At 37.0% G+C, this 20,846-nt stretch overlaps 1 protein-coding gene across 8 annotated transcripts in view; it reads right to left on the bottom strand.

The window, feature by feature from the left end:
- INPP4B (inositol polyphosphate-4-phosphatase type II B) overlaps window positions 1–20,846 on the bottom strand; it is a gene marked incomplete at both ends in the record, with an annotated part of 278,348 nt that overhangs the window by 114,949 nt on the left and 142,553 nt on the right. For all 8 annotated transcript variants that reach the window (XM_084246365.1, XM_084246367.1, XM_084246370.1 and 5 more), the window contains 2 exons: window positions 3,363–3,467; window positions 3,855–3,985. In XM_084246365.1, coding sequence (XP_084102491.1) covers window positions 3,363–3,467; window positions 3,855–3,985 — 236 coding nt within the window. The remainder of the gene's footprint in view (window positions 1–3,362; window positions 3,468–3,854; window positions 3,986–20,846) is intronic.

The raw sequence follows: 20,846 nt of genomic DNA, 5'->3' as shown, positions 1-20,846 counted from the left end.
GATTTTAAGGGGAAATCTGTTTCAAAATGGTCCAAGAAATTTAATATCATCATTAAACATACCTAAAGGTAATTACACTTCCCTGATGAGGTGATACACCCAAACTCTTAAGAAATCAGGGAGCTCTAAATAGTTCCTCCTATTTGCTCCTTCTCTCAGTGTAGAGATGAGCAGCTGAGAGAATAGAGAGGTTAGCTGATTCATCCACAGTCACACAGTGATTTCTGGCTCATGTTACACTTGATTCTAGCTGCAGTTTTATGATATATAATAGTAGGCTTTCTTGCTTCTTCCCTCTCTCTCTCTCTCTCTCTCTCTCTATATATATATATATATATATATTTAGATAGATAGATAGATAGATGTGTGTACATGTGTATTGTAGATATATTAGATATCTTTTATATGTAGATATATCTTTTCATATTATATCTTCTATATATAGATATATAGATGTTTTGTTACATGTATAGCATATAAATCTACAACATAAAATTACTTTAAGAACATTAAAATATCACAGAATCCATATTTTAAAGTATACACAACTATTTTTTATGAAGATGACATTATGGAACATGTTGGATGGAGAACTTGTATTATTAACTTCAGTGTTTTGCTTTTGTTGTCCTACTGTCTCTATTGTGATGGTATTCTATTTGTTGAACTTACTTTAAGTAATGAATAAGGATGAAAAATTAACTTAATGGGTGTAGGGACACTCGAAGTTAAATTGGGGTTATTTCATTTGTCAGTATGAGACATGACAACATTAGTTCTGCTCAGTTACTTATTTCAAGAGCTAGACATTAGCCTTGTAGTTGGTAGAATCTGCCCACTATTGTTTGCACAGTGGCCTCTCCAAATACAGTAGAAATATTAATCAAACATGGGTAGATGTAATTTACTAATGGTAAGAATGAAAATGAATGTAGACTTCATCCCAATAACTCACCAGTGAAATACCACAGCTAGGCCAGTCTGACTTGCACCATTACCTTGCAAATTGCTGTCTGTAATTCATCTAAACATTCAAATCAGTAACCATGGATCTTAAATAAATTTCAAAATCTTTGAAATACATGTTATATAGGCAAGCAGACAATTTTAATAACTTCCATGCGCTACTCTTGATCATTTTATTTTGCCAAGAAGAAAACTGAAGCTCAGAGAGATTATGAACTTCATCAAGTCAAAGGAGTAAATGATGTGAGTCCCAAAGTTTAGTCAAGTTTTCAATTTCTATTAGAACATATAATTGGTGATCTAAGTAAACACACCTCATTTTAAACTCATTTGAAGTAATAACTTTTAAACTTAGTATTAAAAGCAAGTATTTTAAAAACACATAAGCTTAATATTTTAACATTATTCACATGATTTATATATAAAAAAATATATATAGGCATAGACAGAAATAGAAATATAGCTATCTCTGTATCTGTCTACCGGCCTACTGGCCTGCCTGTCTGTCTGTCTGCGTGCCTGCCTGCCTGCCTGCCTACCTATCTACTTCTCTATATATTTAGATATATAACAAAATACACAAGAGTAGCCTTGGGGGGAAATCAATATGCAATCAGTATGTGATTCACAGTAAATGATTACTTTTCAGTTTTAACAGTTCTGATAAAACTGACAGATCCCGGCCTCCCCTGGTGGCGAAGCGGTTGAGTGCTGGGTTGCGAGGCTGCCCGCAGCACCAGTTTGATCCCCGGCCACCGGTGAGGGTCCCACAAAAAACAAAAACAAAAAACTGACAGATCCATTTTATTTCGGTGGTAGCGAATGCCACAAGTATCGTATAAACTATGATAGTTCATCTAGAGGTTTTACAAACTCTAATTTACTTAATAGGAAGAGAACAACACTACATAGAAAGATTAAATAAAAGGCTTAAGGTCATAAATAAAAAAGGGAACAACTGTAAAACACACCCAGGACTGTTCTACTCTACTATATAAACTTATTAATGTATCTTAAAAGCCTTTTTATATTGATCAGTAGGAAAAAATACATTGGTTTTTCATATACCCTTATGTATTTTAACTTCTTTATTACCTAATACTTTGGTTTTAATGCTCTTGAAAACCATTACATACTTATGTTCAAATTAATGACAGGTACGAGGCAGAATTTCTAAATGCCTTGGATCATCACATTTTTATTTCAGTTCTTCATTTGATGTAAATTTTAATGAAAAGAATCCAAGCTAAAATTTTAGATATTTGATAAGGGTTACCAGTGACTATAAAATTATACACCAGAGTGATTGTAACTATCAAACTTGCTATTAGCTGGCTGTGTTTATACATAGTCCACATGCACAAACTTAGCAAAATGTTGAAATTTTTTCATTATAAAACCTCGGATAACTCTAAAGCAGAAAAGGATTTCCTTTTAACCTTTCTAAATCTATAAATTCCACATTGGGACAAAGGCTACAAAACAGGGAATTAGGATGCATCTTTATTTGCATTAGTGTATTTTGGATGTGTGCATTGATGCACTTATCTCAAAGGATTGATGACAGTAAGTAACTCTTAGCTCTCTAGGATGATCAAAACATTTCTCATTCAAACAGGAATGCAGTGGAAGAAAAGGGCACCATTAGCTGTGACGCCGGGACACCAGGCATAACATGGGACTTTTGCTGGGACTCACGGGCCTCAAGTGGCTGTAAACACGCGTAAGCATTGATGGAGCAGTGAGTTAAATAATAAGGGAAATAAAAAGAATATTTTATGAAGTAGCCTAATGAGAATTAGGGGATTTTGTAGAATGGTAAAGAGTATAGCATCACACTGTTCTCTCTAGACCCTCTCCAGGTATGTTTATGAAGATCTGTACATTTCCCTGAAAAAGTGTCTCTCACAATGAGTGTCTCAAAAGACCCTGCCACCTTCTAGCTAATAAATCCCTTTCTCAGAAGGAAGGGGGTGATTCTGGTGATAGTCACCACTAGGTCAGAGACACAGCCTGGATTCACCCTTGGGTTTGGGATGCTCAAGAGGCATCAAAAACAAACATCTTCTTTCACCTTTGCTCTAATTCAACTGCAGCATGATTGGCAGCTGTTAGCCATAGCTGACACTACTTTGAAAAGCTAATGCTGATTTTGTATATTCACTTGTAAATCAATTCAGGGCCCACGTTTACAAACTGTTGCCCAGAAATGCAGCAGCAAAAATAGGTGTCCCTTTTCCAGCATTTAGAATCATTAACAGCCTCAGTGGTTTCATTGTCCTCTTCGCAAATAACTGCTAAATCGCTGAATTCTGTCAGCTGTTAAGCTTCTTAAGGAAGTGCAACAGGAGTAACGTTTGTTAGTTTTAAAAGAAGAGTCTAACAGGAAATATCACCTTTCAGGTGGGGACTGTGGACGTGCATTCTTTGCAGATGTAGATTTACCGGAACAAACTCTAATGTTTTCTCTCCTTTGCTGCTGCTTGATTTGAAAGAAGACCCTGGATGGAAAGAAATTAATAGTAAATAATAAGTGTGTGTGTTTGTGTGTGTGTGCACATTTGTGGGAAAGTAAGTACATTTGACATAGAAAAATGTTCAAGAACTTCAGAAATAAACCAGGTCCTTCTGCTTTAAGTTGCTTTTCTTCTCAGAAATTCAATTTCCAAGATTTCTCAATTATTCTTATAATAATAACAATAATACCATGAGGTAAAATAGTGTCATTTTTCTTATTTTTGATACAAAGATGGTACAGTGGGAAATGGAATATTTTTTAAAAATCTTTGGTTTTCCTACATCCATAATAATATTTAATGTTGTTTTCACACAGCACACACATGAAATACAGTTCAGCTGAACATGTGAAGTTAACGTGGGTTTCACACCTGTTTCCTTGCTCAGTTCTGTCAGAATGTCTTGATACATGTTCACCATTTGATCACAGTGAGTTAGTACGTTTTTCCGGAGATTGTCCCAGTGTGGCGAAAGCTCACCGAGCTCTTTAAGCTCCTGGTTTCTGTTAAGAATGGAAAAGACAAGAAAATATTTATTTTGATCTTAAGGCCATAGACATGGTATACTGAAGCAGGGTTGCAGACCTAAGAAGAAATGGGCTCTCCATCTTTTTTAGAAAGCTCTATGAACTTACTAGTAAAAAATAAAAAGAAATTTCTCTAGATAGATAGAAATAATTTTAACACAAAAGAAGGTGGGAGTTGGCCACACAAACAATAAAGATTTTGTATGTATGGAGAGAAAAATATGGGTTAAATTTACTGATAAGGGTATTGTAGATGGTAAAGGCTTAGCACCTTCAGCAACGGACTATAGTGGAGGCCTGTGGGTACCTTGGAGGTAGGGATGGCGTGGGAACATACAACACATGTGAGGTAGGGATGGAGTGGGAACATACAACACATAAGAAGAGATGGGGTCCTATATTCCAGAATCATGAAAGTATTGCAAATCAATATTACCTTAATAAAAATTATCTTAAAAATATCTAGAAAGGATATTCAGTTAAAAATAAACAAACAATAAGAAAATAGCTAAATACTAGTCTTCAATTATCTCAAATAAAATGTCTTAAGGAAATGAAAAATATTCAGATCATTCAGATAAATACAAGACATTGAGATATGTAATACAGCTGTAATGTTTTTAAAATAAAGTCCCTGAGTGGTATGCTCAGGTTTAATTTTATTGGGTTCACTTTCTCACCAGAAGGCAGTTTAAGTAAACGCTGTCTGCATATGTTTAGTGCCTTCTTTATCAAAATGAAGAGCAAATCATGCCATTTAGATTTTAATTATTAACTTTTATCTCATTGTCTACCCTTTAGCCAAGTTAATTTAAATCATCAGAATGCCTTTTTAAATTATAATGATAAATGGTCTAATAGGCTGGTTGGTTAGATATCTTGTTCATTTCTGTAACCTTTACCAACAACATTTTCATGAGGCTAATTTAACCAGCAATAATGAACCTTCTTCACTATTTTGGTCATGGAACATCTAAATACCAAGCTAATAAATTTAGAAGATGTAGAATCTTTAACGTTCAATTAAATGAAAGAATAATGGATGATGTGCAAAAATGTGACTTGCTTTCAAATGTTTGTAGCTGCCCTTGTTTTGTTTCAGCGGGGACATAATCCACTATGGCTGCATCTTTCATCTGAGGTCTTTATGATGAACACGAATCTCATTCTCAACTCTTTCATAGATTAGCTTTCATCACAAAACATTCACGAGAGAGGTCATTCATCAATAAACAATGACAGTGACGGAAGTTCATGACCAATGAGGGGGTTGAAGGGAAGAACTGTGAGAATCAAATTCCCTGGCACTCTACTGGCAGGATATTCAAATTCAGGTAAGACAACCCCAAAACCAAATAATGCCCAAAGTTTGAGATACCCAAGTCCGGAAAAATCTGGATAATTAGATCAAATCTGAACTCGATAGCAAGTGTGATACATCAACTTAATACATGAGCCTTCAGGCTTTCCTTCCGATATACAATTAAAATGGAAATATTAGTTAAATATTCCTGTTGAGGGCCTCCCCTGGTGGCGCAGCGGTTGAGTGCTGGGCTGCGAGGCTGCCCGCAGCCTGTTGAATACTAATAGATGAGCCATGGATGTACACCTTATGTTGTCTCTGATTCCTTATCAAGAAGAATAATTAAAAAGGAGGTGGAAAAGAAGGATGGAAGGGGTGATTAATAGTGAGGCCCCAGCTTACATGGGGGCTACAAAGGCGGGGGCCCGTCTCCTAGCCTATGAAGAGTCACAGCGCTACCAGCCTCTGGCTAATACCTGGAACCTTCATCAGTGTTCATCACCAGCCTCCTCTAGCAGCTCTCTCAGATTTTCCTCATACTCTGCCAGCCCATCAGCTGGTTTGGGTTGCTGCCCTGTGAAGTGACCCACACCTAAATCCCTGGCCGTTAGGCCTTTAGATTCCTTGATGCTACAAGTCTTGGCTGAAGCAATTTTTCATTCACCTCTAGGCATGGGGAACCTCTGAGTTCTAGGCATCTTTCCTTTTTGCTCTGATTGTGAAGTAGCAGTGTTATTTTCTCATGGTGCTGAGTACAGTATCTCTCCCTCTTTGCTAGTCCACGGCAGTGAGGAATGCTCGGTAATCAAGCCCAGGTGGAATCAATCATAGCTGCCAGTGAAGTGGAACACTTAGTGGGTTCCCTGACAAGACTAACTCTGCCCACACCTCAAGAACCAGAGTTTTAACTGGCAAAGCCTAAGGTTGCAGAGAAGGAAGCAAAAATTTGTAAGTGGACACTGTGATTTATTATAAGGGGTCACCTTTCCCCCTGAATTATCAATTCTAGCTCTCTAAGTAAACATTCCACAACACCTGTTCATTTAGTATATATACATCATCCTGGAGCACAATACCCTAGCCCTAAGGATTTTTCCCCCTAAAATGGTGCTTCAATTAACCTATCATGATTAATATTATTCTACTGTCTATCGGTCTATGATTATGGGAAGACGGGTCATGCAGTGCTTATAAGCTTATTGCTAAGCTTTCTTTGATATGACAAGTATCTCTAGGCCCAAGGAATGTTGTTATGTGGCACAATATGTCATTGCATCAGACATAAGCTTACACATTGTCTTTAAACAGACATCGTTCCTAAGCCTTTGGTGTGAATGGCAGAGGAGATGAGCTGTGTAAATTTATTTTTTTTAATACATAGAAATATATTTAAAATCCTCCTTTCTATGAACTTCTTCATTTTACTCACAATAACAACAGCTTCTGCTTTCAAAAGAGTTCCCTTTCAACGGGTACCTTATAACAATAACAACAAAACTTTCTTCCAGGAAAATCTGCTACCCTGCTAAGCACATACATCTCTTTTGAACTCATTGCTTTACACTCATTAGAGTTCTAGCTCTAAAAGAAATCCTCTTGCCTGTCTCCAACTCCTTTCAATTCTCCAACAGCTCAACAGGTAAACACAAGATGTTGGAGAAAAAAGACTGACTATTCAAATATTAATAAGCTTAGGCATCTTACACATTAAACATTTTTTGGGACCTACTGCCATAGTCCCTTTTCCCTTTGTACCTACAAAAATAAAAGGTGAGTCTTATAAAATATATCTCCAAGGAGACAGATGACTTACAGAAGTAGACAGAAGGCCTACTTGACAAAAACCTAACAGTCCATGGATCATGGCGTTCCAACTGGAAGGCATGACATTGTTCTCAGTTGATAAAATATTCAGACAGATTTCTGGAAATAACCTTATGGTGCACTTTTTGTCTGTCTGGTTTGTTTTTTCTTAACTTGTTTATTTCAAAACATGTCTTTTTCTCCTCAGTAAAATTTCTAGTTTGTGGAAGTCATTATGATCCCCCAAAACTTTCTACAACACTGGACATACTGATAAATGGATGACATGTTTTAACTACAAATTATTGAATTACATAAGGAGAAAATGAGTTTAATAAAACTCTATGAAGAATGAAGAGAAATAATTGAACACAGGATGAGTCACAGAAGAACTGGAAGGATAGCAAAACCTACTTACAGTGTTTATATATAATGCATAACAGACTGGCAAGAATATTAAATAGATAAATGGTTCTTAAACTTTATTCCTCACATCCTGGGCTGTTGTGGCCAAATCAGTGGGAAAGTGGATGAGACAACATGGAGTTAGGTGAATGGACAAGACCAGTTTCTTTTCCTTACACCAGTCACCCACCACCTCCAACTGAATGTTTTTTTGATTAATACTAGAGATAAAGACTGTGAAACGGAAGGCACTTTAGGTGGCATTTCTTACTGTGATAATTAATTTTTGTGTGTCAACTTGTGTCAAGTTGGTTGAAACATCAAATGTACAGATCTTTCATAAGCTATTGCTTTAAGTGTTTTTGGTATGAGATTAACATTTGAACTGGTAGACTGGGTAGAGCAGGCTGCCTTCTCTAGTTTGATTGGGGCCCTCACCCAATCAGTTGAGAGTCTGGCTAGATCAAAAAGGCTGGTCCTTTCCCGAAGAGAGAGAATGAATGCTCTCTGTCATGCTGATTTGAACTGGACATTGGTTTTTCCCCAATTTTGATCTCAAATGGGAACATTGGCTCATCTTGGGTACTCAGCTTGTAGACACTGCAAATCTTGGGATTTATTAGCCATCAAAATTCTCTTGGCTCTTATTCTCTGAATAACCCTGACCAGCACAATAGCTACACAGGGATTCTATAACTAAGAATTCTTTCTGCTTTGTACAAAATAATTTGGGGAAAGAGAACAGGATGGAAACCTCTAGACTATAGTTTAAACTTTTGTGGTTTACTGACTTCTTCAAAAGGAAAATGACTATAAAGATGTTTATGTTATTTAAGGGATACACACAAGAAATCTTCCTATTTCTGGGGCCAAAATCTGCACGTGAGCAACTATCATATTAGAAGTATGAGCCCAGAATATAAAATTTAAAAACCTGGATATGTAAATACAAATATTTCTGAAATTTAAAAAAAATAATTATTGTATAAAAGACTACTTGAGAATAGCTCATTTACAAAAATGTAAGATCAAATAGTCACACAAAAATTAATATGCCGAAGGATATAGCCTAGCAGAAAGACATTAACAAGTTATTTGAAATTGTTATTATCTAAATAAATAGAAAGGCTTTCCCACAATGAGCTCTATGATCCATTTTGTAAAGTAAAAATAGCTGTATAATTTAAACAGAGACTTTCCATAGTTACCACAGTCAAAAACTATATGTGGGTGTACTTGGGTGGGAAGTTTAATAGCCAAGCCACTTTCATTCATTACACAAAATTAGACCTTAAATCAAAACCAAATGAAGTTATAAAAATATTGTACCCGTTAGGAAAAAAAATTAAATAGTATATAGTCAATGAAGAATAGACCACATAAGTAAATGACCAATAGGTGGCTTCAATTTCATAAAGTGGATGGGTGACACCATAAAATGGAACAAGGTTCAATGAGATGTCAAGTTTCACAGTATTTCCAACCCACAATTCAAACTGTGTTTTGACCTATACCGGAATAAAAAGCTGTATCCATACATCACAGGCTTTTAAAAAAATGCAGTTTTGTAAATAACAGGGTGGTTCATGTTGCAATCCCTCGACCACTATTTCAGCAAAGAATGACTGGATATTCTGCAGGGTGGTTCAACTCTGGCTTTTACTTGAAATTAAAGTTAGTGGCTGTGGTACTGTACACCAAGGTTTCCAATCACATGCAAAGCCTAAGAATTGGAACGAAGTACTACAGGATTTAGTTGCAATTACAGAATCTAGAACATTTGTATCCGATAAACAGCTAGATGCTGTCATTTTAATTTTAGGTAACTGCAGTAGGAAAAAAATGAAACAAATTAAGTATGTGTTATCCATTCTGAACTTTTATTTGCACTTGCTGGTAAAGGTGATTGATGTTTAATTACTTCTAAATAATGCCTTATTTACTCTAGATTTAAAGTTCTCAAATATGGACAATAGTGAGTTCTTTAATCTCTTAAAACTAACCTTTCCACTTATGATGAAAGGGGCCAGATGTTAAATCAAGTTTCTCCTAAATTCACATATATTCATTCCCTTTTCATCTGGGTAGCCATACAAATCACTAGGTGTACCTAAAAGACAAAGAAACAGGGAAATGTGCTCCCCTCTCATCACCTTTTTATTATTCTTGCCGACATTTTTAGAAAGTACAATCATCTCTGGCTATGACCTCTTGCTATCCCATCTCTGGGACCTGGAGTGTGGTGTGTGCCCGAGTTACTTCCAGTTTACGCCTGATAATTCAGGAGGTTCCACAAAATGTGTGGTGGTAAGACTCTGGTGGACACTGCAAGACTTTCCAGGTAATCAAACCTACTTTTGTATAGAATGTGTCTCTTTTTTAATTCTTGAAACAACCCTTAGCTTTGATTGTTTCAGAGACTGACTAAGCAAAATTAAAAATTAAAACTTTAGCTCTACTAGGCACATTCCAGGAGCTCATGAGTAACATGGCTATCACAGGAGAGCATCATGGAAGGCTTCCATCATGGAAAACCCTACCAAACAGCACTGTTTTGGGTAAGAGCCATTTTAATAATAGTAAATCTTCCCATCCATGGGCAGGGAATATCTTTGCATTTCTGTGTCTTCTTCTAGCTCTCTTTTCAAAAGTATGGATGCCATTGATGGTTATCAACATCATGCTGTCCAACAGAACTCTCTGCAGTGATGGCAATGTTGCATAGCTGTGTTATTTAATATGATTGCTACTAGCCTTATGTAGATTTTGGTTCTTGAAATGTGCCTAACAAGACTGAAGAACTGGTTTTTAAATTTCATTTAATTTTAACAAGATTAAATAGTCACATGAGGCAAATGGTTACCATATTAGATAATACTGACCTAAATTGTTCCATTAAGAGCCTTGAAGACTTCTTTTTTTCTTCTGAACTTGATGCTTACCACTATTTCTTACATCAATGAATTATACTTCTCTATTTAGTAATGCAAATTGTAATTGAGTCATCCACTGTTTACTTCCAGGTGTCTGTCCTGTTGAGTTTCAGATGACACATCACCAAGTTCTATTGATTGCAGCTCTGTATAAAATCTCAGAGGTATGCAGATTTCTCCATTCCCCCCAATACCACCCTGGTCTGAGCCACCACCATCCTCATCAGTCTAGGCAAACACAGAATTTCCTAAATTAGCTTATCACTCCAGGCTTGCCTTCCTTTTACTAAGTGTACTCATATTCTCTCTGCTAGCAATTTTCGTTGTTCTTAAGAAGAGATCACTTTCCTAAGTTCTTATTATAAACCATGTACTATGTTAGGTTCTAGGAACAGTACAAGAAAATTGGCAAGTTCTTCCTTCACTGTGGCCCAGAGCCCATAACTAATTGGAAGCCTGAACATCATTACAAATCACTGTCCCCATTCCAAACACATCAGCTTTGTGAGTGAAAATGTGTCCACTCTGCTTTTCTCTGGGAATTTGTGGAACAATGCAGAGAACATTGCTTGGAGGAGTGCTAGGTTAGCAAGTTAAAGAAGATTAAAATATAGAATTGGTTTTGTACCTGAGATACTATGGACATTCAGTTAAGATAAGAAATATAGTAATCTCTTTGATGTCCTGAATGTCTACTATGTACTTGAGGCTTCATATAATAACAGTGATTTCCACATGCTCAAGGCCTCTGCATGTATGAACCAGGCATTTTCCATCAGTAGCTCATTTTAAACCTCACAATAGCTATATGTATGTATAATTTAGTCCCCTCTTTACAGTTGAGGAGACTGATTTGAGCAGTTAGGTGAGATATGGCCTGTCACATAGCTATTAAATGGAGTTAGGAGAGCCGAGTTTCAAACTGAGGGATGCATTCTCTCTCTCTCTCTCTCTCTCTCTCTCTCTCTCTCTCTCTCTCTCTCTCTCTCTCTCATACACACACACACACACACACACACACACATCACTCTCGTATATACACACCCCTCCTGAATGCTTAAGTGCTGGAGTTTCCTATGCCATTTGATCATTATAATAGCCCTGTATTATGATAACATAATACCTAAAAAATAAAGTTAAAAAAAAAAACCTATAAAAATTGAAAGAAAAATTAAGTCATTTGCTATAATTATAAGTATGTATCAAGTAGCAGATGCAGATTTAGAACTAAGGACCATAATGATTCCAGTTCTGTGCTTTTCTCATTACAACACTCTCTCCTTTACTTAATCCATTTCAAATAAGAATTTTGGCACAACAGGCAAAATGTTCTTATGAATGAGCTTTGTCTTATTAGTTCCTGTGGGGATATTGTAATACCCAAATAGCCAAATAAAACACATATTTATATCTCCAGCTTGGTTATACTAAGTACTCTCCAGGACCTCTCCCTACATGATACCGAGAATCCATAATGATGGGCTTAATGGAACATAGCATCTGCCCTCAGTACTGGGAATTGGTAGGCCAAATGCACTTCCTGTGATAAATGGCATACCACAGGATATGCCAACTGAGCATCGACACTGCGTAAAGAAAAAATGAACAGAAAAAAATAATACCGATCAGGTATGAGTCAAGCGTGGAGTCCTAACGTGATACTTTTTACACATAGTTTTGTGGGTTTTCTCAGGAGAACAAGCCAAAGAGATTGAGAAACTACACAAATGGAGGAAGAGGCAGGACACTAAAAACATCTATATGATTCATCAGTTTGAGGTTTTATATACATGATTTCAAAACAGAATAGCTGGTAATTGCTATTACTTCCTCTATGAATCAATGTTTATTTAAGGTCTGTAACGATTTTCAGTGGGCTTTTATTTTATCCAAGTATGCAAATGCCGATAGACATTTCAAAAGGCATATGCTTTGGTCATACCAAGCAAACAAGGCATGAAATGAGGCTGCAGAAATAAGCAGACACAAGATTCTATTTGCCTTGCAGCCTGTGTGGACCATGTGAGGGGGAAACCTTGTCTGGAGATAAAGACCTTATGGAAAAAGTACATAAATTTTATTTTAGAAAGTCAAACCATGTAAAGTAGGCAGACTGTGTCATTATACTGTCAAGTTCTATTCTGTATCTTTTGTAGAGTGAGAATGTTTTTGAAATAGAATTTACTTCAATATATTCTACTTTTAGCTTATACTTCCTAAAATGTACTTATAACATTTTAAAGGCATTCTTGGAACATTATCAATTTGCGATAAAATGAAACATTTTTTTTTAAATGATAGTCACAAAATGCTTTAAGGCTCAAGAGAAGAAAATTAAATATCTCCTGAATTTCTCTTAAACTAGAGCTAGTTGTCAGATAAATGATTTAACAGTACATAACAATATAACAGTAAGCACGTAGAAAACAGCTCTGAAATATCTCTGTGATGCAAGGTTTCAAAGCATCTCGCTGATGATCTTTTTCATAAATAAAAATACATAAAGTTAAAAAATTGACTCAGGATATACATATGTATCTATATAAACACACTTATCATAGTTCTACATTATAGCTTTAAGATATAGAATATAGAATATTTGAAACATACAGTATTGAACAAAGTGTTTGTCTTCACTGATATAAAATATCTTATAATCATGAATTTAGTGGATGTACATTTGCAAATACTAATGTCTAAGACAAAGCATGGCCATTATCTCCAAGACTGGTAATATTATTATTTTTTTTTTTTAGTCTATATATATCCCAAACCCTATCACAGTTTTCTCTGCTAAAGCCTTTTGGTCTAGATTTTTTTTTACATTTTATTTGTAAGACTGTTTCTCTCTGCATGATACACATGTATTTATATGTTTTACATAAAACTTAAAGTTTTACAGTTAATTGTTATAAAATATTATTGTGCTGCTTCTAAACTCCCAACACTTAATGCCAGAAAGAGTTTCTGTCTCTCTGCCCCTGAGATCAATGAAGAAAAATACCTATAAAGAAGAAAGGAAGTAGAAGGAAAAGAGAAAAGTACATGACATAAATTGAACTAATTTTTCCTGGGATGTTTTATGGACCATGAGATATCTTCACTGAAATATTTCATGTCTTAAAACTTTTATACACTGATAGGTTTCCAACATAATTTGATAGTGTAAAATGCATACTTTGTGGATAAATCCAACACTATACGGTCATCAGAGCTTTCTATCTAAACATGTATCTAGGGTGTACTCCATGATTTAATACTATTGTATATTTTGCCAAAATGAAGCTTCAACCCACAAGTCCCATCATTTTGTCTAATAACTAACACAGTTCAGTGTGGACTGAACAGCAGTAGTACAAAATCTGAAGAAAATACTCAACATAAGCAAAATGTGCAGCAACACTAAAACAAGCTATAAAAATTTTATAGGTGGTAGTTTGGTAGGACTTACATAACTTGTCTGCACACAACCCAAGTTGAAGGATTGTAAAGCTTGAGGCATTATAAACACAGGCAAAGAGGAACATAAATCCACAGACACACACCACTCCCCCTCCCCACACACACACACTAACACGTTAACATGAATTAACATCACTGCATGGACTTCAACACCTCACACTCCTTTTATCCCCATTATAATAACTCCATAATAACCAGCTGCCATTTTCCCTGTCCTTCAACTATGCAGTGTCAAAGAGCTGGTGTGTTTCCAATATCAAATGCCTTTTGTATCATGATCCTGGGGTAATTAAGTTAAACGTGTCAGGATTACGGTAGCACTGAGTACTCTGTAAGCAGAAGCTCCCTCTCTACCTTTCTCAATACATAATCCCAGTGTATTTCTCCAGAGGTTAAGTATCAAAGCTGTCTCCAGAAAAATCCTACTGGAAATCTACATTTTATGATTTCTTCAATCAGACTGTGTGAGCCTGCTAGGTGAGGCATGGATTTTGAGGGAGGAAGGTCACAGACAGAGAAGGCATGAGTAGACTGTTGCACTATCAGGGGTGGCTGGGATTAGAGTAGATGGAGTGAAAATATAAAAAATAAATGAGCCTGAGAGAAATTGTGAAATAAAATGCTCAGAACATAATATCTGAACTAAGTGTTCTCTGATATCTGTCAGGGATAATACACTAGGTTTCTCTTGCTCTGTAAATGACCATTCTACAGCCACCATCCAGAAAAACCCATCAATATGTTTTTGTATTTCCTTTTTGTCTTTTTCCAATGTATCAACCAAAAATAAGATGTAGTAATTTTTGCTGATTAGTAATTTTCCTTTTTATTTAACACTACATAATAAAATCACACATATGTTCATAATAAAACTTAGCTGTACAAGAAAACTGAGCATGAAACCAGCATGTGAAGGTCATGGCCACAGCTGTTTCTCACAGCGAGGCTTCTGAAGAGGAGAGTAGATATAGAAAATAAAAATGCTATATGCCTCCAGGGTGGACAACTTAGAGTGATTTTACTTTTTCTTTTTATATTGTCAATATTTTGACTATTTCTATCATGACCATTATATTATTTTCATGGTAAATTTTCAATATACATTTTATATATTTGTAGAATATGGCTCCAAGAGCAAAGAATTAGAAAACTGCTAAGTACAACATTAGTCTTTCTTCACAGCAGTTAACAAAACTGGAGCAATGTTGACAATTTTCTAGTTGTGGATTTTTGGGAATTAAACCATCATATAAAATTCAAAGTGTGTTGGTGTGAAGACACGTCACTGCTGGTTCAAAGACTGTTAGGTGTCTGAACTTGAACTCAGAAGGTGTCAATGCTTGGACCAACTGGAGGGAGCCTCCAAGACAGTTAACCTGTGTCACGGCCCCCAAACTGCACCTATGTATCATCTCAAATCTCATAAAAGCAGATTATCGTGACACCGTGACGATAAACAACTAATAGTGAGAGCTTTTAGATGCAGCTGCTGTCGAGGAAAAGACAACGCAGGAAAAAATGTGAAACCGGCCACTGGTCCTCATGTAACTGCTGCCAACATTTACACTCCAGATCAGGGCAGACAAGAAGGACAACGCTGTCCTGTGTGTACATAAATCTCACATCGTGAGGAGAGAGCACGCACATGGCCCTGCTCTGGGACTTACAGTAACTTAGTCAAGCAAATGTATTCTGACCTCAGCAGTGAGAAAATGAATAACACACTTGCATATTATGCAAGGGATTTGATTCCTACACAGTTTTTTCTTTTTAATGAAACCACTAATAATGCCTTGGTTTGCGACACAATTTATATGTCAACACCTAATATTGCCTTAATTCTTTTCCATAGCAGTTACTTTCTTTCACTATTGAATCCACAGGCAAACTCTAGGGAATCTCTCTAAGTTGATGAAAGCGATATCACCACAGTTTTCCATCTTCCACTCCATTAGTGATTTAGGGGTAGTTATGCAACAAAAATATTCACCTAATTCCCAACATACTCCCCTAGAGAGATGGCAAAGACCAAATCCGAGCAGTTGGCTGTGTTTGGTCACCAGCTTAGGTATACAAGTTTAGATGTAAAGAGAGAGATTGGGAGAGTACATTTATCAAAGAAAATGAAGGTTTTTCAAAATCCACACCCCACATAAGTCCAGGTCTGACCATCCTTGCAAATTTATCACATTCATAAGTGAGAGGAAAGGTCCTCTTTTGAAACTAGTGTTTCATTGAAACTCATTCCCAACTATTCATTACATATTTTCTATCAATTCTTTTATGCCACAGTGGTGGAAAAAAGCTTTAGGACCGAGACCTGAAGTCCTTGAAAGCCTAAAATATCTGATCCTATAAGAAAGTTTTTTATTTGCCCCTGATAGCTAATTTCACATTGTATTCACCAACTTTTCTTTAAAAATGTAATACAGAAAGTAATCCAGTCAAAAAATGGGCAGAAGAGCTAAAAAGAAACTTCTCTGAAGAGGAAATGCAAACGGCCAACAGGCATGTGAAAAAATGTTCAACATCACTTGTAATCAGGGAAATGCAAATCCAAACTACCATGAGATACCATCTTACACCAGTGAGAATGGCACATATTAAAAAAACTAGCAACAACAAATGTTGGCGAGGGTGTGGAGAAAAAGGAACTCTCCTGCACTGTTGGTGGGAGTGCAAACTGGTCCAACCACTATGGAGAGCTGTGTGGAGATTTCTGGACCTACTAAACATAGAGCTTCCATAGGATCCAGCAATTCCACTCCTAGGTATTTACCCAAAGGTCACAGAAACATCCATTCCAAAGAGCACCTGCAACCCTGTCTTTATAGCAGCACTGTTTACCATAGCTAAGCTTTGGAAACAGCCCAAATGCCCAAAAATAGATGACTGGATCAAGAAGATGTGGTCCATATACACCATGGAATATTACTCAGCATTCAAAAAAGATAAACACATGCAATTTGCAGCAACATGGATGGCATTGGAAGGGATCATGCTCAGCGAAATAAGCCAGAAAGAAAAAGAAAAATACCAGATGGTCTCACTCATAGCAGGAATCTAGAAAACTTAAATAAGGGACCAGGAAAAAGAATAACTATAAGAAAGTGAAAATCAAAATCAACAAAAAACTATGAACCAGAGATACTCTATGGGGGGTGGGGGGGGGAGGGGAGGGATTGGGGTCAAAATAAGGGGGTTGCAATTGTATGGGGAATATAAAAATAAAATTTATAATTTAAAAAAATAAATTAAAATGTAATATAGGGCCTCCCCTGGTGGCGCAGGTGGTTGAGTGCCACGCTGTGAAGCTGTCCACAGCCTCTGCATGCACCAGTTCGATCCCGGCTGACCGGTAAGGGTCCCACATGGCGCAGCAGACCTCTCCTGCCTTGCCTGCTGCTCCCCTCAGCCATGTATTTCATCAGTCTGCCTGTTCTGTTCCCCTCTCTGTCTCTGGTGAATCCTCTCACTCTCCCGTGTATCTGGCCTGTATCCCGGTTCTTGTATAAAATAAATAAATCTTTAAAAAAATAGAAGTGTAATATATTATAATAACCATAAAATCATATATGTTATGTATCGCCATCCATCCATCCATCCATCCATCCATCCATCCATCCATCCACAGGTCCAACAGAGAACAAGATATGAAAGGGACTTGGTGACAGCTCACACCTGCCTCTCACTGACCTACTGTTCTTCATCAACTAAAATGATACAATTTAGTTGATATTATTTTGAAGATTCAGAAAGAGTTATGTAGTTTCCTTAGCAGTGTAAATGATTCTGATAAAGTTGCCCAAGCAAAATTTTTTAAAGAAAAATTCCCAAACCTTGTGTTTACTAATTCTCCGAGGATGATTTCCAAGAAATGTGACAGTGCTGGGCACCTGTAATTTTCATCAAGCAAGGAAAGAGTCCCTCCAAATTATGGGATTGAGAGGAAAGTGGAGGCAAGTGAAATACCTCCTAGGATCTGCGTCAAACTAAGGTGAAAGAAAATTGAGAAAAGAACTTCAGAGTCTGTCCAGGCTAGAGATTCTCTCCAAGCAGGAACCAAGTTTCAAGTCCTTTGCAGGACAATGTCCCATTTTCCCATTCTTAATGTATTGTATTAATTTATATTTTATTACATCCTATCATATTGTAAATAAAATTCCTAATTTATATTATTTTCTCAGTTGGATGGCCTATATTTTCAAGTAGGTTTTTCAAGCAAGTTTTATACGTGACATTTTCTGAGCTCCTGCATCAAGGGGTGTGCCACCCACACTGGCTTCATTCATAAAACTTTCATAACCTCACTGTAGATAATAAAGTGGGGTCACAGCCTTTTCCTCGTAAAAATCAGTAGGTGTTATTCCACTGGCTTCTGCAGAAAAGTGGAAGGCTAGTCTGATTTTAGCATGCAAAAGAAAAAAACAAAACCGCATATATTTCCATTGTTTTCCTTCGAGCTTTTGTATTAATCATTCTTCCCCGAGAATATTTAGAATTAGTTGGTTGTCCCTAGTGCTCTGCCCCACACATCAAGCATCGCTCATCATTTTGAACTTTTTTCTCCTTTGTTTAGCATCTGAGAAGAGCTTATCATGTTTGTCTTCCCCATTACTGATATGATTTCTCAGTGTCAAATCTGTCCTTTTCTGCCAGCCCTGTGGATTTAATTTGGTGGCTGCATTTTAAAATTTCATTATCCTCTCCATTATTCTTTCCTTCTTGGCATTTTCCCTAGAGGATGATGGTTCTTTCTCACAGTTTTCTGATTCTGTTTCATAATAACGGTATCTTTTTACACTCTACTCAGAAGGCTAGACAATTTTCCTACAAATTTTTCCTATTTCCCTTTTAAGTCCTCAGGATGATTTTTTTTCTCCTTTTATTAATAAAATTTTAAGGACTCATTGTTGAACTGCTTTAATACATTCTGGTAATGGGAGATTTCCAAAGAAAGGGTGTTGAAGAAAGCAAAAGGCACATGCAGAGGCTGGTTCTCACAGTGCCAAGCTCAGAATCTATCTGGTTTTATAGAATTTGGGTTTCATGGGATTCACATGGGATTTTCTTCTCTGAACAATTCTCAAAGTATACAGATAACAGTTCCTAGTTCGATCCCTAGCAAGGGGCCTTAACTTTATATTTGGAGAGGCTGTTCCTTTGTCTTCACCAAAATTGTCCCCAGCCCCTACTGTGAAGGCACAGGCAAGACAGATGCAGAGAAAGGCAAGAGATTGGGGTGAGGAACAGGACTTTGGTGAACTAAACCATAATGAAACCTACATATGGAGGCAATGCCAAGTGGAAGTCAGTGGATTAGTGGCTGCTTTCCCCTAATTCCCTACTCATTTCCCTCCCCTGGAGTTTGCTGTCAGTGAGTGGACAGAGACAGTACAGGGAGGTGATGGTGGTGTGGACAACTTGGCATTAGCAAACGTGCATGAGGACAGCTTCTCAGCCTTTGATATGTTTCCAATCTGATGATAAAAGTCTAGGGCAGCAGTGGGGGTCTCATATCCCCATTCTTACTAGTTCACTGTACCTTTAGATGAAATAGCATGAATAGCAAGAAAGATTTCTAAACCCCCTATGTTAGCCCCAATGGTCATTTTGTCCCTTATAGCATGTTATACTACTAATCCAGCACTATGCTAATAAATCAGTGTTTCATGAAAGTTACGATTTTCTGTTTCCTTATGGATATTTTGGTAGGAATCTAGGGCTGGCTAAGTAGATGCAGCTTTCAGGGGTCATTTTATAGACACCACCATTTTAGTGGTGCTTGTCTATTGCTTGTCTATTGTGAGTCTCTCATTCTCAGCCCCGGTAAGGGTGGGGAGCAGCACTTTCTCCAACCCTGTGAAATCAGGGGGCCCCTACGAGGAGTAGCGCTTGGTGTCCAATGTCTAGAAAACAACAAGATCAAGGATTCTAATTCCTTTATGATTTTGCAGACCTTCTGGTCCACACACATGCCTGCTTAGCCTTCCTAGGAACCTGTTTTGCCAGCACTTCCCCTTAGTACCAGCTCTGGGTGGAGATCATTATCAAAAGCCCAGGTCAGATTAACTTGATTTACAATAATTCAGTCTTGCATGTGGCTCTTCTGTGACAGCTGAACATGTGACAGGTTGGTCTGTTAGCTGTGGCCTGATTATCCCCACTCTGCAGTTGTCAGCTGCCCACTGTCCGGTGTCCCTTTCAATCTCTCTTTCTCTAGATTCAAATTGGATTCTTACCATCCAGGTTACTCTCTGTCCCTCAAAGCTGTGTTCTGTTTTCGATTTTCTTTTTTCCTCATTTGCATACATAGTATTTACAGAGTCACTGCTACACTGATGACTACTGTCAACAGCCAGGTGTCACCTGCCTCGTCCACATGTGCTGACGGGGTTAGATCAATAACGGCATTTCTGGAGACTGTCAAGTCCACCAAAGGACACAATATAATTAAGTAACTTGGTGTACTAATGTGCGCCATAAGACAGAAACCCAAATTTTGCACATTTAACATTCTGCTATATATTTGAGCAATTACAAATGTTAGCTATTAAAATATATATGCTAATTTTCTGAGATTTAGGACCTTAATGGTCCTTAATGGTGTTTAGCATAATGTAGTATTCAGCATTTTTAAAGTCACTAAAGGTTTATAAGGCAGAGAAACAAATTGATTAGTCAGGACCCAGGAATGTTCTTATCAACCAATCAGCTCTCAAATTCTAATGTCTTATGCCAACAGATTAAATTTTGTTGTATGATAATACTGTCCACCCATATAGCCGACTTCATCCATCACCTCAAAGAGTTTTATAGATTCACAGATACAACTGAAAGCTTTGTTATGGATGAATAGTCCAAAAATTAGTCAAATAGGAATTTTGTACAGAAATGGTAGCCGTAAGCAGATGAGGTAAAGACAAAAGAA

The sequence above is a fragment of the Talpa europaea genome (genome assembly GCF_964194135.1).
Source record: "Talpa europaea genome assembly, chromosome: 10".
In the NCBI taxonomy this organism is placed as follows: domain Eukaryota; kingdom Metazoa; phylum Chordata; class Mammalia; order Eulipotyphla; family Talpidae; genus Talpa; species Talpa europaea.
The sequence above is the reverse complement of the archived record's forward strand: the minus strand, read 5'-3'. Positions and strand labels throughout refer to the sequence as shown.